General features: G+C 31.7%; 1 protein-coding gene across 1 annotated transcript; it reads left to right on the forward strand.

Annotated features, from left to right (window-relative positions):
* Nucleotides 1-15833: 15833 nt before the first annotated feature.
* Nucleotides 15834-17761, forward strand: LOC102582086 (probable indole-3-pyruvate monooxygenase YUCCA5). Its single transcript, XM_006350224.2, has 3 exons — nt 15834-16564; nt 16664-17035; nt 17155-17761. The coding sequence occupies exons 1-3, from the start codon at nt 15914-15916 to the stop codon at nt 17377-17379; spliced, it is 1248 nt and encodes a 415-aa protein (XP_006350286.1). The 5' UTR covers nt 15834-15913; the 3' UTR covers nt 17380-17761.
* Nucleotides 17762-18501: the final 740 nt, after the last annotated feature.

Here is an 18501-nt window from a genome sequence, read left to right on the forward strand (position 1 = left end):
ACCTCGTTAATTATTTATTAATTTTCTTGTAAGTATAGTTAACAATGAACCTAACATTTTCGATTTCTGCGTTGTATAACTAAAACTATAGTATTTTTTAAATGTATAAGTTATGGTTACATTTAATGTTATACCATCTTGATGGGATAAAATTGTAGAGCATGCATGTATCATTTGGGATTCCACGTAAAATGTTGTGCAAGTTGGCAACAACATACTTGTATCACAATTGACAACGTAACGACCCCTTTTGTTTAAATGACCCTTCTCTTATTAACATATTCATTTTAATTTTTGCCCTTTTGAACTTAATAATTAGGATGCTTAATTAGTCTTAAATAATACTATAATATTGTTATAATCGTTATTCATTTATAGCGTTAGGAGATCAAATTTTATTGATGGTTTATATAGAGGCACATTTGTCCATAGTAGGCTAGCCGATGTACTTGTTCCTCTGGCGGAACCACCTTGTGGCCAGAGATTCGAACTCCTTTAGTAGAAAATTATATTTTATATATAGTTAAAATAATTGTTTTTTTATATATATAATCTTATTCGATTAAGATTTGAATCTACTTTTTCGGATTTTGAATTTCTTAATGAAAATTCCGACTTTACTGTGAGTTGCGAAAGTTTTAAAATTGGTCAAGCTCAACTGCTTCTCTCCATCCAAAAAGCATACTAATTGGGAAACTAAAATTATTAAAACCATGGAATGTATATAGAGGGCCAGGGGCGGCACCTCGGCTTTAGAGTTAAATAAATAATTAATCTATGTTCAACTCAAATATAAAATAGGGATACAATATTATACTACATATTACTATTAGTTGAAAAAACGAAAAAATAAAAGAAACTAAGCTGCCAGGTGCAGTGCTTCTAACATGGTATCTAGATGACTAATTACACTGTTAATATTTTATTACTCTGTTCCATTCTTCTAAAAATAATTTATTTAAATTTTTTTTCCTAGAAAATAAGATAAATTTTTCCCCAATTTTTATCCTAATTTTAATAAATATGTTGAAAGAAAAAAATAGTAAAATAAAGATTAAGAAATAAATTAGAATGATTTAATTCAATTAATTTTTTAATTAATACTTTTTAAGAGGAAAATGGATAAAGAGAAATACAAGCTAGTAGAATTAAATATATATTTTCATGGAATTATAATATAAGGTTGTTTGAAACGGCTTTACCGACTTGAATAACAGAATTAATATCTATATTAGAGAATTGACTTTGTAATAAATTGTAGAGGAAGGAATAAAATCAGAAGGAGGAATTAAATGTGGTGAGCCACATTATTATTATTCCTTGTTAGTAGAGTTTTTTTGTTCACGTTCTCTTCCATGTGATAAACCTAAAAATAGGATCTTCAAAATGACAAAATTAATTAGTAATATCTCCACCAAATTCTCTTTCTAATAATCTTCTTATTTCATCTCTCCCTTCCTCTTCTTTTTAGTATTTGTTTTAAAATACAAGGATTATATTCGAAATTAAATCATATTATAAGGGTATTCATGTAATACTACAAGAGTTTTCATATTAAATAATTTTCCCATGTTAGTTTTCAACCTCACCACCAATCCCGAATTGGGACCCAACTCTCGACCTCAACCTGGAACTAGATTCCCGACACTGACCCTGACCTCGAATCTCGACTCCTGACCCCAACGTCTTAGGACCAAACTTTCGACCCCAACCTCGACTCCCAACTCCAACCCTAACTCCCCAACCCTTGACTCCCGACCCTACCCGAGATAGATTCCTAAGAACCTAATCCAGGAACCAACTCTCAATTCCCGACCCAAGACACAACTTCTAACCCCGCAACCTGGGACCCGATTCCCAATATTGATCCTGGCCCGATATCCGACTCATGCATGACCCCTATCAGAAACCTGACTCCTGAAATCTTAATCCATGAATCGACTCCGGACTCTCGATCCCGACCCTGACTTGAGACTTGACTTGCAAGACCCTGACCCAACCCAATTCTTGAGCTCGAGACTTGACTCTTAACCTCTCGACTACCCAACCTGAGATATGACCCTGACTCAAGATATGACCCCGACCCGACCTCAATCACAATTTGGAACTCAAAATTAGACCTGACCTCAACCCCTAGTCACGACTTAGAAATCTACCCAACCTCAACTTAGAGTCAACTTTGGGTCTTGGCTCGAAGTTGAACTTGATTATATTCAAGATCAGGTTTTTGATTAGGTCTCGAATCAACAACAAGTCCCAAGTTGTGGATGGGATTGCTTGTCGATTCTCAGGTTATGATTTGGCCAGAATCAAGCCGAGGATCAAGTTTTGAGGCGGAATCACAGTCAGGGTTGGAGGTCGGGTCCAAAGTCAAGATTAGAATCGTATCGCCAATCAATGTTGGGGTCAGATTAGATCTTGGATCTAGATTGGGGTTTGGGTCCGTATATATTAAAGGGTGGGGTCTAGCTCAAGTGTCATAATATTATTTTCAAATTATACATAAATGCTCTTGAAACAATTATTTTTTTCATAATCGAACAACATAAAATAATTAAAGAAATAAACTTACTTTTTAGAAAAATATTCCTAGGATTTTGTAAAACAATATTTTCCTTCGTACTAAACACAACGAGTTATATGTAGCCATTTTAACAACTTCAAAAAGTGGTAATGGAGAAATATATTGGTACGTAGATGGATTACACTTTGAGGAAAGACAAATTCGACAGATGATAGTGCTAATGATTGTTACTATATACTCCATTTATCAAGAGAAAAATAATAATAAAAAGAACAAAACAAAATATGGAAACAAATATTCCATGAATATAATTAAGAGCAAATCGATAAATGAAGGATTTAGTGAGTCACAATAGATATCTAAACAAGAAAACGTTTCTATAATGAGGATTCTCTAAATCTTTCACCACTTTAAAAAAAAATTCTAATAGATTTGCTAAGATTTCTTCTACTTTTCTAATTTTATTCTTAAGATTAAACTTTAATTTCTCTAATAATCATTTCTTGTAATAAGGTTCTCAATTCTCATGGTGCCATGTGATCCACCTTTTTCAATGGAACTAATTACATGATTTTAGATGGAGAAAGTGAATCGTAATATTCCCTGCCTGCCCCTCTCACCTCACTAGACTTAACTAATGTATCTTATTAATTTTAGTTTTTCTTATTATTGAAATAATAATTATTTTAGTAAGCATAACAGCTGAATAGAATAAATACATGATTGTGTATTGAATTAATGGAGATTCCAACCAAAGTTCATTCAGGCTATGTTAGACCAAAAGAAATTAAAAGGGTAATTTTGTATTTTCTCCTTTTTCCTCAAGAGTAATATACACAACACAAGTATATAAATCCTTCATTTTCTTCAATGATTGAAATGACCAACTTATATATAATACTCCATTTGTCCCAATTTATGTAACCCATTCAGATACTAAAATTCAAACAAGTTTATTTTTTATCGTAAATTTTCATATTTCTTTTAAATATTTTGAATTGTTAATTTTTGTGACTTATAGTACTTTTTTTTTATGTAGTTTACAAATATATAAATTTCATTTCAAAAAAATTAAAGATTTCATTCGCAAATTTCTGATCAAACTTTAATTGTTTGACTCTCGAAAAATGAAAAATGTCAGACCATAGAGAATTATAATTGACATTAGTATATATACTAGGTTGGTTGAATAATTCTGGAATATCTGTTAGTGAAATGACTAATGATCAGTAGGGAATTAAATATAAATAACAAATCATTTAACAACATTATGCATTAATTGATTTTGGGGTGGAGAGAGAATAAAGTAGTATTCATGTATTATATTGAACCTAACTCCATAATTAATAGTATGCCTTGAAGCACCATTTATAGGAGATAATACTTGGCTAGTAGTTGACCAAGAGGAAGTTTTTAGACCAATGAAGAAGACCTTGATTTGTAGGGTTACCTAAATAATTAATCATGATCATCACAATAATTAATTACTATTTATGTGGTGGGATGGAGATGGAACTCTACTACTTAAGAGGTGGCATGGCATCATATAGATAATTCAAGGATTAATAAATCCTTCCATCATTTATTAAATTCATTATGGATCCTTAATCCCATATACTAATTAATTATTAGGGAGTAAAGTAACCTGTGTCAAACATTCCAATTAATTAATTAATTATGCTAAACAGTTTCTATTTTCTTGGTTTATAGAGATTTTGTCTGAATATTACTTACATTCTACTGCCAATGCTTCTTCCTCCCTTCCGCGAAAGTACATTTTGGTGGCTTCACACAAAATCTAATTTTCAGTTTAAAAACAAGAAAATCTATCCTTCTAGGGGAAAACTATAGTATAACCTTGCATAGAATCTTTCTATATTTCCACCACCCTCAACTCAAAATTACATGTTAAAATGATGTAATTCGGTCGTATACAAATATAGTAATTCAAATAAGGTTGGGGTCGATTCCCATAGGGAATAAGGAAAATACTACAAATTAGACGAATATAATAATAGATTGACAGTCTGATTTCTATTTCGTAAAAGTAGAATAGATTATTTTTAAAAAAAATAAAGACTAAAATTGCAGTAATAACTTTGAGTTTTAAATATATAATTAAAGAAATAAGGTTGTATCTCCATAATGGAATGCACCATTCTCAGGTTTCATGCAATTATAGATAATCGTGTTTCTAGAATGCACTCAATCTGCAGTAATTCAGTGATGTTTCATAGATAAAGACGATAATGATCTCTAACAACTTTTACTCTTCTTTTCTTATTTGTGTCTTTTTTTATACTCTCTTTGTCCCTAATTACTTGTCCATTTTTCCTTTTATAGTTGTCCCTAATTACTTGTCCATTTTGACAAATCAAGAAAGGACAATTTTTTTTTACCTATTATACCCTCAATTAAATGATTAAATACTTTGAAAAATGTAGAACTTTTCATCCACTTCATAATTAATAGGGAAAAATGGTAAACTCACTATGTCATTAATTGTTTTCTTAATTGGTGTGTCAATTCAAAAGTGGACGAGTAATTAGGGACAGAGAGAGTATATAGATTATACTCTCTTAGTAGCTCTGATACATGTTTTAGATTAGCTCCTTGGGAGGATTTTCGGGTATTTTTCAAAAGCTTTTTGTTGAAAATTAAGGTTGAGATTTGACTCTTTCATTTTATCAAGGTAATATTGCAACACCCTAGAAAATTTTTGAGCTAAGACTTGAACCATCCTTCATTGTGAGTAGGATTTTACTGAGGAATTTAAATTTCTTAGTGTTAAGGTCACTAGATGTAGAACCTTGAGTTTCAAGAAGAACTAAAGAGAGTTCATTCAAATCATTCTTAAGTTCCTTTAAGTTTTGGGTCAACTTCAAACGACCATAACTCTCAATACCGAATGAGTTAGGTTGCCCATAAGATATCAAATGAAAGGTCTTTGAATTATCTTTCCAACTCCACCGAGTTTTCTAAATTTTGAGCTCGTATGAGGGAGATATGCCCTTTTCATGAAGCCAAGCTGTCCAAATAAGGAACGTTACCCGAAAATATTAAGGGGTATTTTGGTCTTTTCCTTACCCAATCAGATTTAATTCATTTTTAGTAAGGTTTTAGGGGTCTAATCTGATTAGGTTCAGTTTTATAATCCCTAGGGTTTTAGTTGAAAGTTTAAGAAGAGAAAAGAAAAGAAAAAAAGAGAAAAGAGGAAAGGATCAAGGCGTTTGTTGAGATTCTTGAGAGTTGTTGCGGATTTTCGCCATGGATTCGATTCCTAAGAGGTATGTAAGCTTTCATAGTGTTGGGTTTGTTCACCCACACACCAATCATGTTAATTTCAGCGAAATTTGTTCTAGAAAGTTGAAAGTTTGGTGTTCTTGAAATTGACTTTCGTTCTTGAGTTTAGATGAGATTGTTGAGTTCTTGAGGAAATCATGTCGATTTTCGAGTCGTTTATGAATAGAATATTGTGTACATATATTGGGTATATGAATCTAAAGAGAAATTGAGAAAAAAGAGTCGAATTTAGGCGAATTAGAGTTAGAAAACGAAGAAGGAAAAAGTCGGACGAAACTGGCAATAACCCAGTCCGCGTCGCGGACCTGCCCCCTTTTTCATAGGATTTTTCTCTGCGTCGTGGAGAGGTCGGGACCCCTCTGCCTCAAAATTTATTTCGCGACCAAATAATAAAATGCATCTCCGCGTCGCGGACTTGCTTCCTGACAGTGATTTCTTGATCGTTTCTCATGTTTAACTATCTAAAAGCACTCCTAATCATCACGATATCTTTCCTATCGATCACAACCTTGAATTCATAAATCAAATGCAAGGTAGAGTTGAGAGTCAAGTTTTGAGAGTTCTTTCAAATATTTTTGAGAAAGTCCCTTTGAGTCTTTTTGAGGAATCTTTTACAATTTCTAATAACTAGTTTCAAGACTCGAGCAAATGAGTATGAGAATGAGGAGAATGTATTCATCAGTCTACTTTATCATCACAAGATCCTTCATAGCATGAACCATAACTCTTGAATTCGTAATTCACATTGAAGAGAGAGTTAGGGGTAGAGTTCAAGAAAGTCTTTGAGTTCAATTGTGAATCCTTTGAGATCAACTATCGATTTGAACTAAGTTTTGAGCAAGTGAGTTTGAGTACCTTTGAGTATCTTTGAGAGGAGTAGTATATTCAAGTTCTAAGTCTTGAGTATTAAGTTCCTAATCCCTTTTGAGATGTTATTCCTAATCATGGAACTACTACATGTTACCCATGAAGCCCTTGAGTTGAGTTGTTCATGCCCATAATTCCGCATGAACCCTATGAGGTGAGCAGTCTAGAGATGAGTAGTATCATTGAGTCTTGTACTGAGGTTCTTTATTTCTATTAAGATCCCTAAGTTGAGTCTTCATCTTCATAATTCCACATGAACCTTATAATTTGAGTTATAAATTTTAAAAAGCTTTTAAAACCAACACTTGAGTTCTTACTGTGTTTTGAGAAAGTAAACATGAGTTTTAAGAAAAGAGTTTTCTAAAACATGATTAGTATGACAATTGAGTATGACATCAATGTATGAGCAGTATGATATCTAGATATACCATCAATGTTTATGCAGTATGACTTCTCGAGTCATCAATGATCATATCATAATTTGATTTTTGAAATATTTTTGAGAAAGAGCAGAGTTGAGTACACATGGGAACTAAGTATTCCCAAGAGTATATGTTTTCATATTTAAGATGAGAGGAAACTGAGATTTCCACAAGAGTTTTGAGCAGTTTGAGTACCATTTCTTTTAAGAGAAAGATTTTTGAGTAATTATCAAAAACCACAGAAAGAGTTATGTTTTTAAACATATGAGCTAGTTATATTTTGGGAGAAGTATTGAGCACCGATTTGGGGACGAGCTTGAGTTCAGATAATTCAAAGTCTCCATAAACCGTGTAACCAGCATGGGTAGAAAAGGGTCATACTTTTTAGATGATTTCTTAGTGTTTTTTAGCATAGACTAGTGGATCCACTTAGTAGTTAGGTTCTATACCCCCCAACAAGGTATAAGACGACTCTGGCAGCGTGAGGCAAAACGTTGTATCATCACATAACTCATAGTGATGGTTGTCAGTTAGAGAAACTGCCACAAAGATATTTTGTATTCTTATATACACAGAGTTGATTTTATATTTTCATATACAAACAAAGTTTATATTGTATCCTTGCACTAAGTTACTATTGAATTTTTTAATACATTGAGTTGCTTTCTACTGTTTTAAAAGTTTTTCATATATTGCATTTGTATTGTTGCTTTATATTGAGTTGAGTATCTAAAGTTTAATATCCAGAGTTGAGTATCCAGAGTTGAGTACCCTGAGTTGAGTACCCAGAGTAAAGTATCTTATAATTGAGTTGAGTCTTATTTCACTGAGTTGAATATCTTATTGTTGAGTTGAGCCTTATTTCACTAAATTGAATATCTTATCCTTGAGTTGAGTATCTTATTCTTAAGTTGAGTTTAGTAGTGAGTTGAGAAGAGATAAGTATGTTTCCTTTTTATCAAGTTCAAGCTTATGTTTATGCTTTATAATTCCCCTTACATGCTCGTACATTCCATGTACTGAGTCATTTGACCTGCATCATATACAGGTATTCAGGATCATTAACAGATGCTTCGTTGATATCACATACAGTTCGAGTTAGCTATGGTGAGCCTCCTTGCTTCCGGAGGGTTCCACTTGTACTTTCAGTTATATACATTGTTAGAATGTCGTGAGTCTTATCCCGACTTCCATCTTTGTCAGTTAGAGGCTTCATAGATAGACAATAGAGTTTCAGAAATTTGTTCATTTATTTTGTTAAATGTTTTAAAGACTTGAGTTGTCTATTGGTGACTAGTTGAATATTTTATTTATATTCAGAGTAAATCATTTGAGTAAAAACTTTGTATTTGAGTTTCATGAATTTTATTCAATTTTAAGCTTTTGTATGCTTGAGTTAGTCTTCCACTTGTAGTTAACCAAGATGAGGGTTCACTTGGGGACCAACAATGGTTCTCGAGTGCCGGCCACGTCTAGGGTGTAGACTCGGGTTGTGACAAATATATTATGTTTTGTTTTACTTCTGGATTTTCATGTTTAAAATTGGGTAATAAGGGTTCTCATATCTAGGTGTTAGTGTATGTACCCACACGGTCATGTGGGTTAGATCGTGACAACTTGACATTAGAGCTTAGATTATCGGTCTTCAAAAACAAGAGCGTATGTCGAATAGAGTCTTGAAGATTACGTCAATGTGTTGACGTCCACATTTAATCTTTTAGGGGCTATGAAGCATTATAGGACCCTGTCTCACTCCTTCACTCCTTTCATGTTGTCTGTCGCTTGTGGAATGGATTTAGTACAATTGATGTCTCTGGATTTCAATTGGTATCTTAATGAAGTAATCTGGATATTGTTGTTGCGGCTGAAGGGACACAAGCAAGGAAAAATTGAAAGTGAGAGGTTGCAATTGGTATTTGGTCTTAAGGGTCATGTGAATGCATGTATGGATGGTCAGCTTGTGGTCATCCATGCATGATGCAAATATTATGTCTTGAACTTGATTAATTGGTGAAAAATGCCTAATGATTGTTATTATATGTGCATTGTGTTGCTTGAATAACTGTTTGTGGAATATACTTCTCTAGCCGATTGGAGTTGTTATGGACTTACCGTTGGTTAAAATGATAAGGGGGCATAATTGAATATGAATGTGGGGAAACTCCGATTTCAGAACAGTCGATATTGATTAGAAACCAATGAAAAAGAGCTATAATTGCATAATCGCGGTATTTGTCATTATGAGAGGTTTTCTTAGAATTTTTCATAGTTGGTTTAAAATAATGTGATGTTGAGTTCTTATCTATACATATATGAGTTTGGTCTTGTTTTAAATCGTTAGTCGGGCTGTAAGCTATTGCATAAATTATAAAGATTAGCATCCATGTGCGATAAAAGAAAAGGATGGATATGGTAGCCGGAGCATAAAAGTAATTATTGGTTTGGTGTGGGTGATGTTGCCTAGTTGAGGTAAAGCCCCCTCCCCCTCTATATATATATATACACACACATTAAAACATCAAACCTTATTTAACTCTATGATTTTTACTCTTGGTTGAGTAATAACTTACGTTGTAGTAATAATGCGTAGTTAATGAGGAATCGTGAAATTGGTGGGACCAAGTTTTCAAATATTGGTGAAATGATGATTGTCCATTAGTGGCTGAGTAGTGTTGGACATTGCTCATAGGCTTATTTATGAGAACGATCATTGGCCGATATGTAGCTCTTGAAAAGAGTATAGCAAATTAGTAAGGATTTGAAATAAGTTGGATTGTTCATGATTGTTGATCCTTAATACTCCATCCGTTTAAAAAAGAATGTCCTAGTTTGACTTGGAACGGAATTTAAGGAAAGAAAGAAGACTTTTCAATCTTGTGGTTCTAAATTAAAGTTATGTCAAATATACTAAAATACTCTTTAATTTTGTGGCCTTAAACATACCATATGGAAAGTTAAAGTTAAAGTGTTGCAAAAAAAAGAAAAGAAATCATTTTTTTAAAACAGACTAAAAAGGAAATAATGTCATTCTTTTTGAAACAAATGAAGTAATAAGATTGGTTGAGGGAGTAGGGTTAGTAAATGGTTTCTTGATCATACATAAGATCACAAGTTTAAAAAAGTATGTTTTTATTTTATTTTTTAAACTCAATTGTACTAAGACACATAAATTGATAAAGGAGGAGTGATTACTACTCTAATATTTTAGGAGAGTAGATAGCTTTTGCGTTGAACTTTTTTTGTTATTTTAAGGATACTTTTAGTTAGGTGGAACCTTCAAAACAACAATTAATGGGATATATTTTTGTGCAAAATTAGCTAGGGAGGGAATATATGTTGTACAAAAATCCAAATCACTTCTTTATAAAAAATGGTGGGCACTAGGTAGTACTTTTAACTAGAACTAGAAAATCAGTGGCACTGCTAAAAGCTCAGTGGATCTTAGCTAAGATATTTGGAACTTGTTTTTTTAATTATTACTCTACTTTCTGCCTAACCAAGAATATCAGAGTTGGTACCTCAACTTCCAAGAAGTGTACTAATGTTCTATTCTTAAATTAAAGAGAACCACACAAGGAATTACTTTTCGTCTCAAATTATTTGTCACAATTTCTTTAAGTAAATATTATATCTAATTATTTGTTACTTTAAAAGTTTAAGAAAGATTATATTATTATTTGTTTCAACATTTTACCCTTGGTAGTAGTTGATCGGAAAGACTACCTCAATTATTTGATGTTTTATAGATCGAATAAATATTCATTGAAGAGATATGATATTTTAGGACATAAATAAAGGTAACTAGTCAAAATTTTATCTTAAGTAATAGTTTCTCAAGGAGCTGTGTAAAAGAGAATTACGATAAATAATTTGAGATGATAGGAGTGGAGTACGTACACCCTCTGTCCCTAATTACTTGTCCACTTTTGAATTGACACACCTATTAAGAAAACAATTATTGACATAGTGAGTTTACCATTTTACCCCTATTAATTCTGAAGTGGGTGAATTAAAAATTTAAGATTTTCAAAAAGTTCTACCTTTTTTCAAAGTAATTAATTGAGGATATAATAGGAAAAAAAATTGTCCTTTCTTGATTTGTCAAAATGAACAAGTAATTAGGAACAACTATAAAAGAAAAAGTGAACAAGTAATTAGGGACATAGGGAGATATGCGAATTGTTATTATGGATTTTTCAAAAAAATAAATAAAATCTTCCCTCTAACTTTACTTTAACGCGTGAACGAACTCATCATAGGTTTCATCAAAAGTATACACTTTTGTGTGTGTTTGAATAATTAATCTACAAATTGTTTTGTTTTGCTTTGTTAATTTTTTAGTTAAATTAAAATTGTTATTTTTATTTATTGGATATAAAATAGGAATAATTAAAGATATTCTTCCTAACACGCGGTTGCCTCGTAACGCAGACCTACAAAAAGAAAGTTATGGTGTTAAACAAGTTCTAGCTACGTTCAAAAGAATGAATTTTAAAGTTTATGTGTAATATGTTTATATATATATATATAATTAGGTTATTTATTCCATATCCTTAAATTTTTGTATTAATTAAATTATTAGTAATGAGATCACAACAACGTAATTAAATCAAATCGTGTGTATTATTTCATGGCTAAGATGGTATATGCATGTAAATTTTCATATGAAACATCAATATGTAATTGACACACAATATATATATATATATATATAACCAAAAACTTGTTTTTAATTTTTGTTCCGTTTGAAAAATGAAAATACTAACAATATTACTAAAAGTAGTAATGTTGGGTACAAGAGGGAAAATGGGGATAAACGAAACAACACATATCCCCATTATATGGTGCATGGTATTTCCTACTATATATTTTTATCATGACTAAATATTTAGTACTACTATCTTCTTTCTATAATATAGTCCTTTAATTTGTTTATTTATTTTTTTGTGTATGTTTATGAGTTGTGGCTTTTTTTGGGGTTCAGTCGCCGGCCCAAGTATGATGAAATGTCACTGCTGATTCCAAAGCCATTTTCTTTCCCTTTTCAACTTATTATAATATTAAAGAAAAATAGTGCTTATTTAAAACCTTAGTATAAAATACAAAATACAAATGCCAAACCCCAGCTCCCAATCCTTTCATAAAAAGCAGTGATTAATTCATATATATACTAGTACCAAGGCCTAGTCCACATGCTTCCCTCTTTTATTAATTAATTTATGCATGGTGGCCTACAACTATATATCATTTCTCCATTTCTCTACTCTATGCCTTCAATAATATTGTTTTAAGGATTTCTTTTTAATCAGATATATCATATTCACTTATAAGTTCAAATTAATTTGAATTCACATCAAATATGATTTATCAAAAGGAAACACTTTAAATTAGGATTTTTACAGTCTACGGGTCAGCCAGCAAACTTAATAGTTTGAGGAAATCATGTATTTATCTTATAAAATTATTATTAAATATGTATAAATTATTAAGTACTACTAGTTTAGAACCTAATATCTTAAAATGATTGAAATCCTAAATCATAAACTTTAAACTCTGTCTCATTACGTTGCAATAAGAATAACTCATGTGATCATATATAAGAAATTTATTATATTTTCAAATTATCATACATCAAGTTTGTGACTAAGCTAAGTGTTAGCTAATTTCAGCTTGTTAGCAAAATTAAAAATTGATACTTAAAACCCCTATAAAGCATACAAGTGAATCTTGTTAGCAAAATTAGTAATGTACGTACTTCAAAATATTTTTATTACTGTTACTTAATTAATTAGTTAATTACTAGTGGTGATGAGCAATATCATAATTACCAACTCTAAACCCTACGTACTTTCTTTTCAGTTATTAGCATGGAATGATGACGCGTGTTAACACTAAAACCAAGATTAAGGCTGCTTAATGGTGTTGTGGATCAATATTAGCCTTACACATGAAAAGTAATTAAGCATGCCAACGATCGAGCTTAATTATTATATAAATTTAACAGTACATTCCTTCCTGCCAGTTAATTGCATGCAGTGAATATAGGTTAATTAGACTGTAAATTTTTTAAAAATTAATCACCATGTGATTGGCATTATTACAAAGTGTTTTGCACTTAAAAAACAGAAATAGGATTGAGGCTCTCTCCGTTGTATTGACATCGAACACACCTTTTTATGTTGTTTTACTTATTTGATTATTAATTCACCCACTCCATCCATTCACTTTTACTTGTCAGTTGTCACAAGTAATATCGATCTATTGTCTCGTGGAACTTTTAAAAATTGTGTTTAAAGTTGTAGCTAGTGGCTTTTTTATAAAAAAAATACCTCACTCTAGGAGCTTCCACCCTTTTTGCTTTCTTAGTAACTCAAACTCACAACCTTTGGATTGATTGAAAGTGAGAAGTGCTTACCATCTGAGCAACTCCCTCTCGTTTCACTAGTGATTTTAAACCGTACTTCATATCTAAAATTTGTAGTACATATGTGCTTTATATAATTTTCTGCCAGAATATATTTCTCATTATTAGTGATAATGCATGCTATTATGTAATATAATGGTGTCAGCTCACGTACCTTCTTTTGCTCCATTTGTTCATTTCCTTTTTGTCTACAACATTGGACGAATAAAATTTTATTTTGATATACTATATCATGAAATCAAATATTCTTGAAACTATATAGTATGTGATACATTTTAATTACAACTATACAATTAAAACTTAAAATTTAATTTTATTCACTCCTTCTCATGGTACTTATTAATATGCAATATTTACTTCTAGTCGACTGCTCTCTGACAGAACGATGTTTTCCTCACCTACTATGTTGTATTTCATAGGGAAAAAATAAATAAAACATGTTATGTATGAAGTAGGATAGGTTTAGTTTTTGGTGTTTGTTTTAGGGAAGTATTAGGCTGGCAGAGAATGGGGCAATTTGTGGGAGGAAACAGCCTTACAAGTAGTACAAGTCAAGTCATTAGCCCAGGCCCCTTATCTATATTTCTTTTTCTAAATCTTTATGATATAGTACTTGTGTGGGGTGGGGGGTAGGGGACTCTTTTTTTGGTCCCTACTGAGGTGATGTGTTATCCCCACTAGCCATATCATATCCATGTGGTCATCCTAGTCACCCTCTTTTCTCTGCCAGCTAAGCTTCGTTCACCCTCGTTATATCTCATTCGTTTTAATTTATTTGTCTGATTTTAACTTGACAATACTTTGTTATTGCAAGGTTTTATATAATATATTATGTAAAAAGTTAAAATTAAAAATTTATCATACAAGAAAAATGAAAAATAAATAAAGAAGTAAAATAAACGAATTAAACGGAAAGATTACGAATTTGTGTTATCTTTAGTGGGGCTTCCATGGGGGACCCTCAGAATCAACACCTCATTATTATTCTCTATAATTCTCTTAAATAATAATAGTGGTAGTAACACTTTTTATTAAAATAGTGGAAGAATTAGTATATGAATTCGTATAAAAAGTGAATTAATTATTGTTTTTTTTTATCGTTTTATTTGAGTTAGTTTAATTTAATACGGAGTTTAAGAAAGAAAGATTTTTGAAATTTGTTGTCTAAAATAAGTTAAAGATATTTGTGTGACTATAAACTATTTCAAGTAAAATGAGTATTTTAAAGTTAAATTGTTACTTAATATAGAAATATGTCATTTTTATTTAATCAATTAAAAACATGAATCATATAAATTAGGCCAAAGGAAATAATAATTTTAAATTAATTTTTTTTTTGAAGAGGAACATGCTTAAAAAATATCTAAAGCTTTTAATTTTGATCTTTCGATGTCGAACGAAAGAGTTTCCAAATAAAACTAAAGTTTCACATCTTAGCCAAATGCCAATCCTCTAATCTTAAAAGAGAAAAAGAAAGGAGACATGTGAAAAATAAAGAAAATCAATGCTACTTTCTTCGTCTACTTTTAATTGTCATGATTTTTTTTCGAGTCAAACGATAAGTATTTTGACAAACATTTTACGATGTATTTTTTCATTGATATGTGAAAAATTACAATAGTACTTTTCGTATAAGTTTTGAATATCTAAATTTTTTGTTTAAAATATCAAATTAATGTAATCTAATTTAACTTTAAAAATTAGTCAAATTAACTTTCAAAATATGCAACATGACAACTAAAAGTGGACAGAGGGAGTAATTCTTAACTAACTACAATATATACACAATTCATTTCCATTGACAAGAAGCTTTTCCCATAACTAATTATTCTCAAAGTTGTATTCATCGAATTAATACAATCAAATTGTGGAAGAAGTAACTGTCATATTAATCATAATAGGAATATTAATTATTGAACTATATTAAAATACAACAACATCTTCAATTCTTGAAATTTTATCTAAATGTTAAAATGTAAAACGTAGAAAGTAGGAAACTAAACATGCCATGGTCGGTCCAACAATCATTACTTAGTTTATACACTTCTAATTACATACTATTGGTTACCCCCACCCCCACCCCACCCCCAACACCCCTTGAAATACTAAAATCGAAGTGTATTATTTTAATAATAATCCAATAATTTAATGACTTTATCTTATGATTTGAGAATTGACCTCCAAAAGCATTAACTTCCCACCACCAATCACATGCAACCTTACATGTTGTCACTTCTATATAAACACCTCTTCCCTTCTCATTTCTCTTCAAACTATTCTCTCATTACAACAAACAAAAAATACTACTATTACTACAATTCACAAAGAAGAAAAAAAAAGTTCGAATAGTGAAAAAATACTTGAACAACAAAAATGTTTAATTTTTCAGATAACGATATGTTTGCGAGACGATGTGTTTGGGTAAATGGCCCTGTTATTGTTGGTGCTGGTCCATCAGGACTAGCTGTTGGAGCTTGTTTGAAAGAACAAGGTGTCCCTTGTGTTATATTGGAACGATCTGATTGTATTGCTTCTTTATGGCAAAAAAGAACTTACGATCGATTAAAGCTTCACCTTCCTAAGCAATTTTGTCAATTGCCCAAATTCCCATTTCCAGAACATTACCCTGAATATCCTTCTAAGAGACAATTCATCGAATACCTTGAGTCCTATGCTAGAAAATTTGATTTAAGTCCACAATTTAATGAATGTGTGCAATCTGCTAAGTACGATGAGTTTTGTCGATTATGGAGGGTGAAAACTGTTTCAGCTGATGGGGTGGAAGTTGAGTATATTTGTCAATGGCTTGTTGTTGCTACTGGGGAGAATGCGGAGAGAGTTGTGCCTGAAATTGATGGATTGAAGGAGTTTGGTGGTGAAGTGATTCATGCTTGTGACTATAAGTCTGGTGAGAAATTCAGGGGAAAGAAAGTTGTTGTTGTTGGTTGTGGAAATTCCGGGATGGAAGTATCACTTGATCTTTGTAACCATGATGCTCAACCATCAATGGTCTGTCGTAGCGCGGTAAGTTATTCATACTGTGTATTAAGTTTTTAGATGAGATGGTCACACAACTTATCAGAGTTAAGATTTCTAATAATGTTTGTTTTTTGTGATATTCAGGTTCATATTTTGCCAAGAGAGATATTTGGAAAATCAACATTTGAGCTAGCTATGTTGCTGATGACATGGCTACCACTTTGGCTTGTTGACAAGATTTTACTCATTTTGACATGGTTTATTCTTGGTGACATTGAGAAATATGGACTAAAAAGGCCAACAACTGGACCATTACAACTCAAGAACAGTCAAGGGAAAACCCCTGTTCTTGACATTGGTGCTTTGGAGAAAATTAGAGCTGGGAAAGTTAAAGTTGTTGCTGGAATCAAGAAGTTTTCATGTGGCACCGTTGAACTCGTCACTGGTGAAAAACTTGAAGTTGATTCAGTTGTTCTTGCTACTGGCTACTGCAGTAATGTTCCATCTTGGCTACAGGTGAGAAAATGTTCTATTCCAAAGTTTTGGAAGTTTCTGATGATTTTTTTTAAAAAGGAAAAATATAATTCGAGGTTCTTGAAAAGTTGACTAATGATATTTTTCGTTATGTGATACAGGAAAGTGAATTTTTTTCCAAAAATGGATACCCAAAAGCACAATTTCCAAATAACTGGAAGGGAAAATCTGGCTTATATGCAGTTGGATTTACAAAGAGAGGGCTGGCTGGTGCTTCTGCTGATGCTATTAGAATTGCTAAAGATATTGGCAAAGTACACAAAGAAGATCTCAAGCAAAAGAAGCAAAAAGTTCCAACACACAGACGTTGCATCTCAACCTTTTAATTAAAAAATTCAACCTATGTTGCTCGGACTCTTCAAAAATGTCAATTGGTGCATGCCAGATTCTCCAGAAGTAGTGTACTATTTTTGATGAATCTAAGACGAGTGCGGCATCAAAAGTGAGGACAAAGAAGAAAAAATTCCCTTCTTATTTAACTCCGGGGGAATATTTATTAAAAGAAAGAGATGTAAAATAATTGTGTAAAAAAAACATATAACAAAAAAAGCAGAAGATGATAACCATAGGTTTGAGCCCTCTCCAAAAAGGCCCAAGTTTTGCTACAGTTTGGGCATTTTGTATTCAAGGATGTAGAGGCTATTTAGTTACCTCTTTTTCTTTTATTTTGTATTGACATTTCATATATACACACTTGTACAATCACTGCTGATCAATTCATTTCAATGACATATTCCTTTATGAGTTTAACTTCTGAGCATCGATAGTCATATTATTATCGATGTGTGATGTTTTTTCCTGACGATACGATTGAGAGATAAAAACGATTAAGGTTGCCAAGATAGAAAGAAAAGAAAATCTATACTTGCCAATATTTTTGAGAAAATGACACTTTAATTTGTCCTTTTTGTGCATACTTATGCTTAAAGGGAGTTGATAAAGTATGTAGTAGTTTTACAAAAGGAATTATATTGTACTACTTCTCAAGTTCCTTTCAAGTCTCATTCAGTAGAGTTAATGTTTTCTCAGTTTTGACAGCAACCACTCATTTTTTGGGTACACATAAGTACTTGGATGATATGTCTAGTTACATTTAGTTAAAAAGTTTTTGATTTAAATTACTCTTATCAAATTGTTCAATGTTATCATTCATTGCACTACTTTTGGTCTATTTATGTCTATATTAGTAGTAAGTAACTAGTATTTTGTATTTCTCCTTGCAATTGATAAGTGGACTCCAAGCGTCCATATCCTTCCAAAACAAAAGGTACAAAGGCAGAATCAAGTTCTTTACTAAGGGGCTTGTGATTCTGTCAAAAGAGGTTCGAATGAACCCTTTCGACCCTATCTAGCTCCGCTCTGAATTTATATATCCCCCAACTTTGACTATGGTTAAAACTATTCTGATCAAGTTAAAGCCTGTGGCCAAGGACAAAAACAGGCTTTCC

This window comes from Solanum tuberosum, unplaced genomic scaffold (genome assembly GCF_000226075.1).
Source record: "Solanum tuberosum cultivar DM 1-3 516 R44 unplaced genomic scaffold, SolTub_3.0 scf00115, whole genome shotgun sequence".
In the NCBI taxonomy this organism is placed as follows: domain Eukaryota; kingdom Viridiplantae; phylum Streptophyta; class Magnoliopsida; order Solanales; family Solanaceae; genus Solanum; species Solanum tuberosum.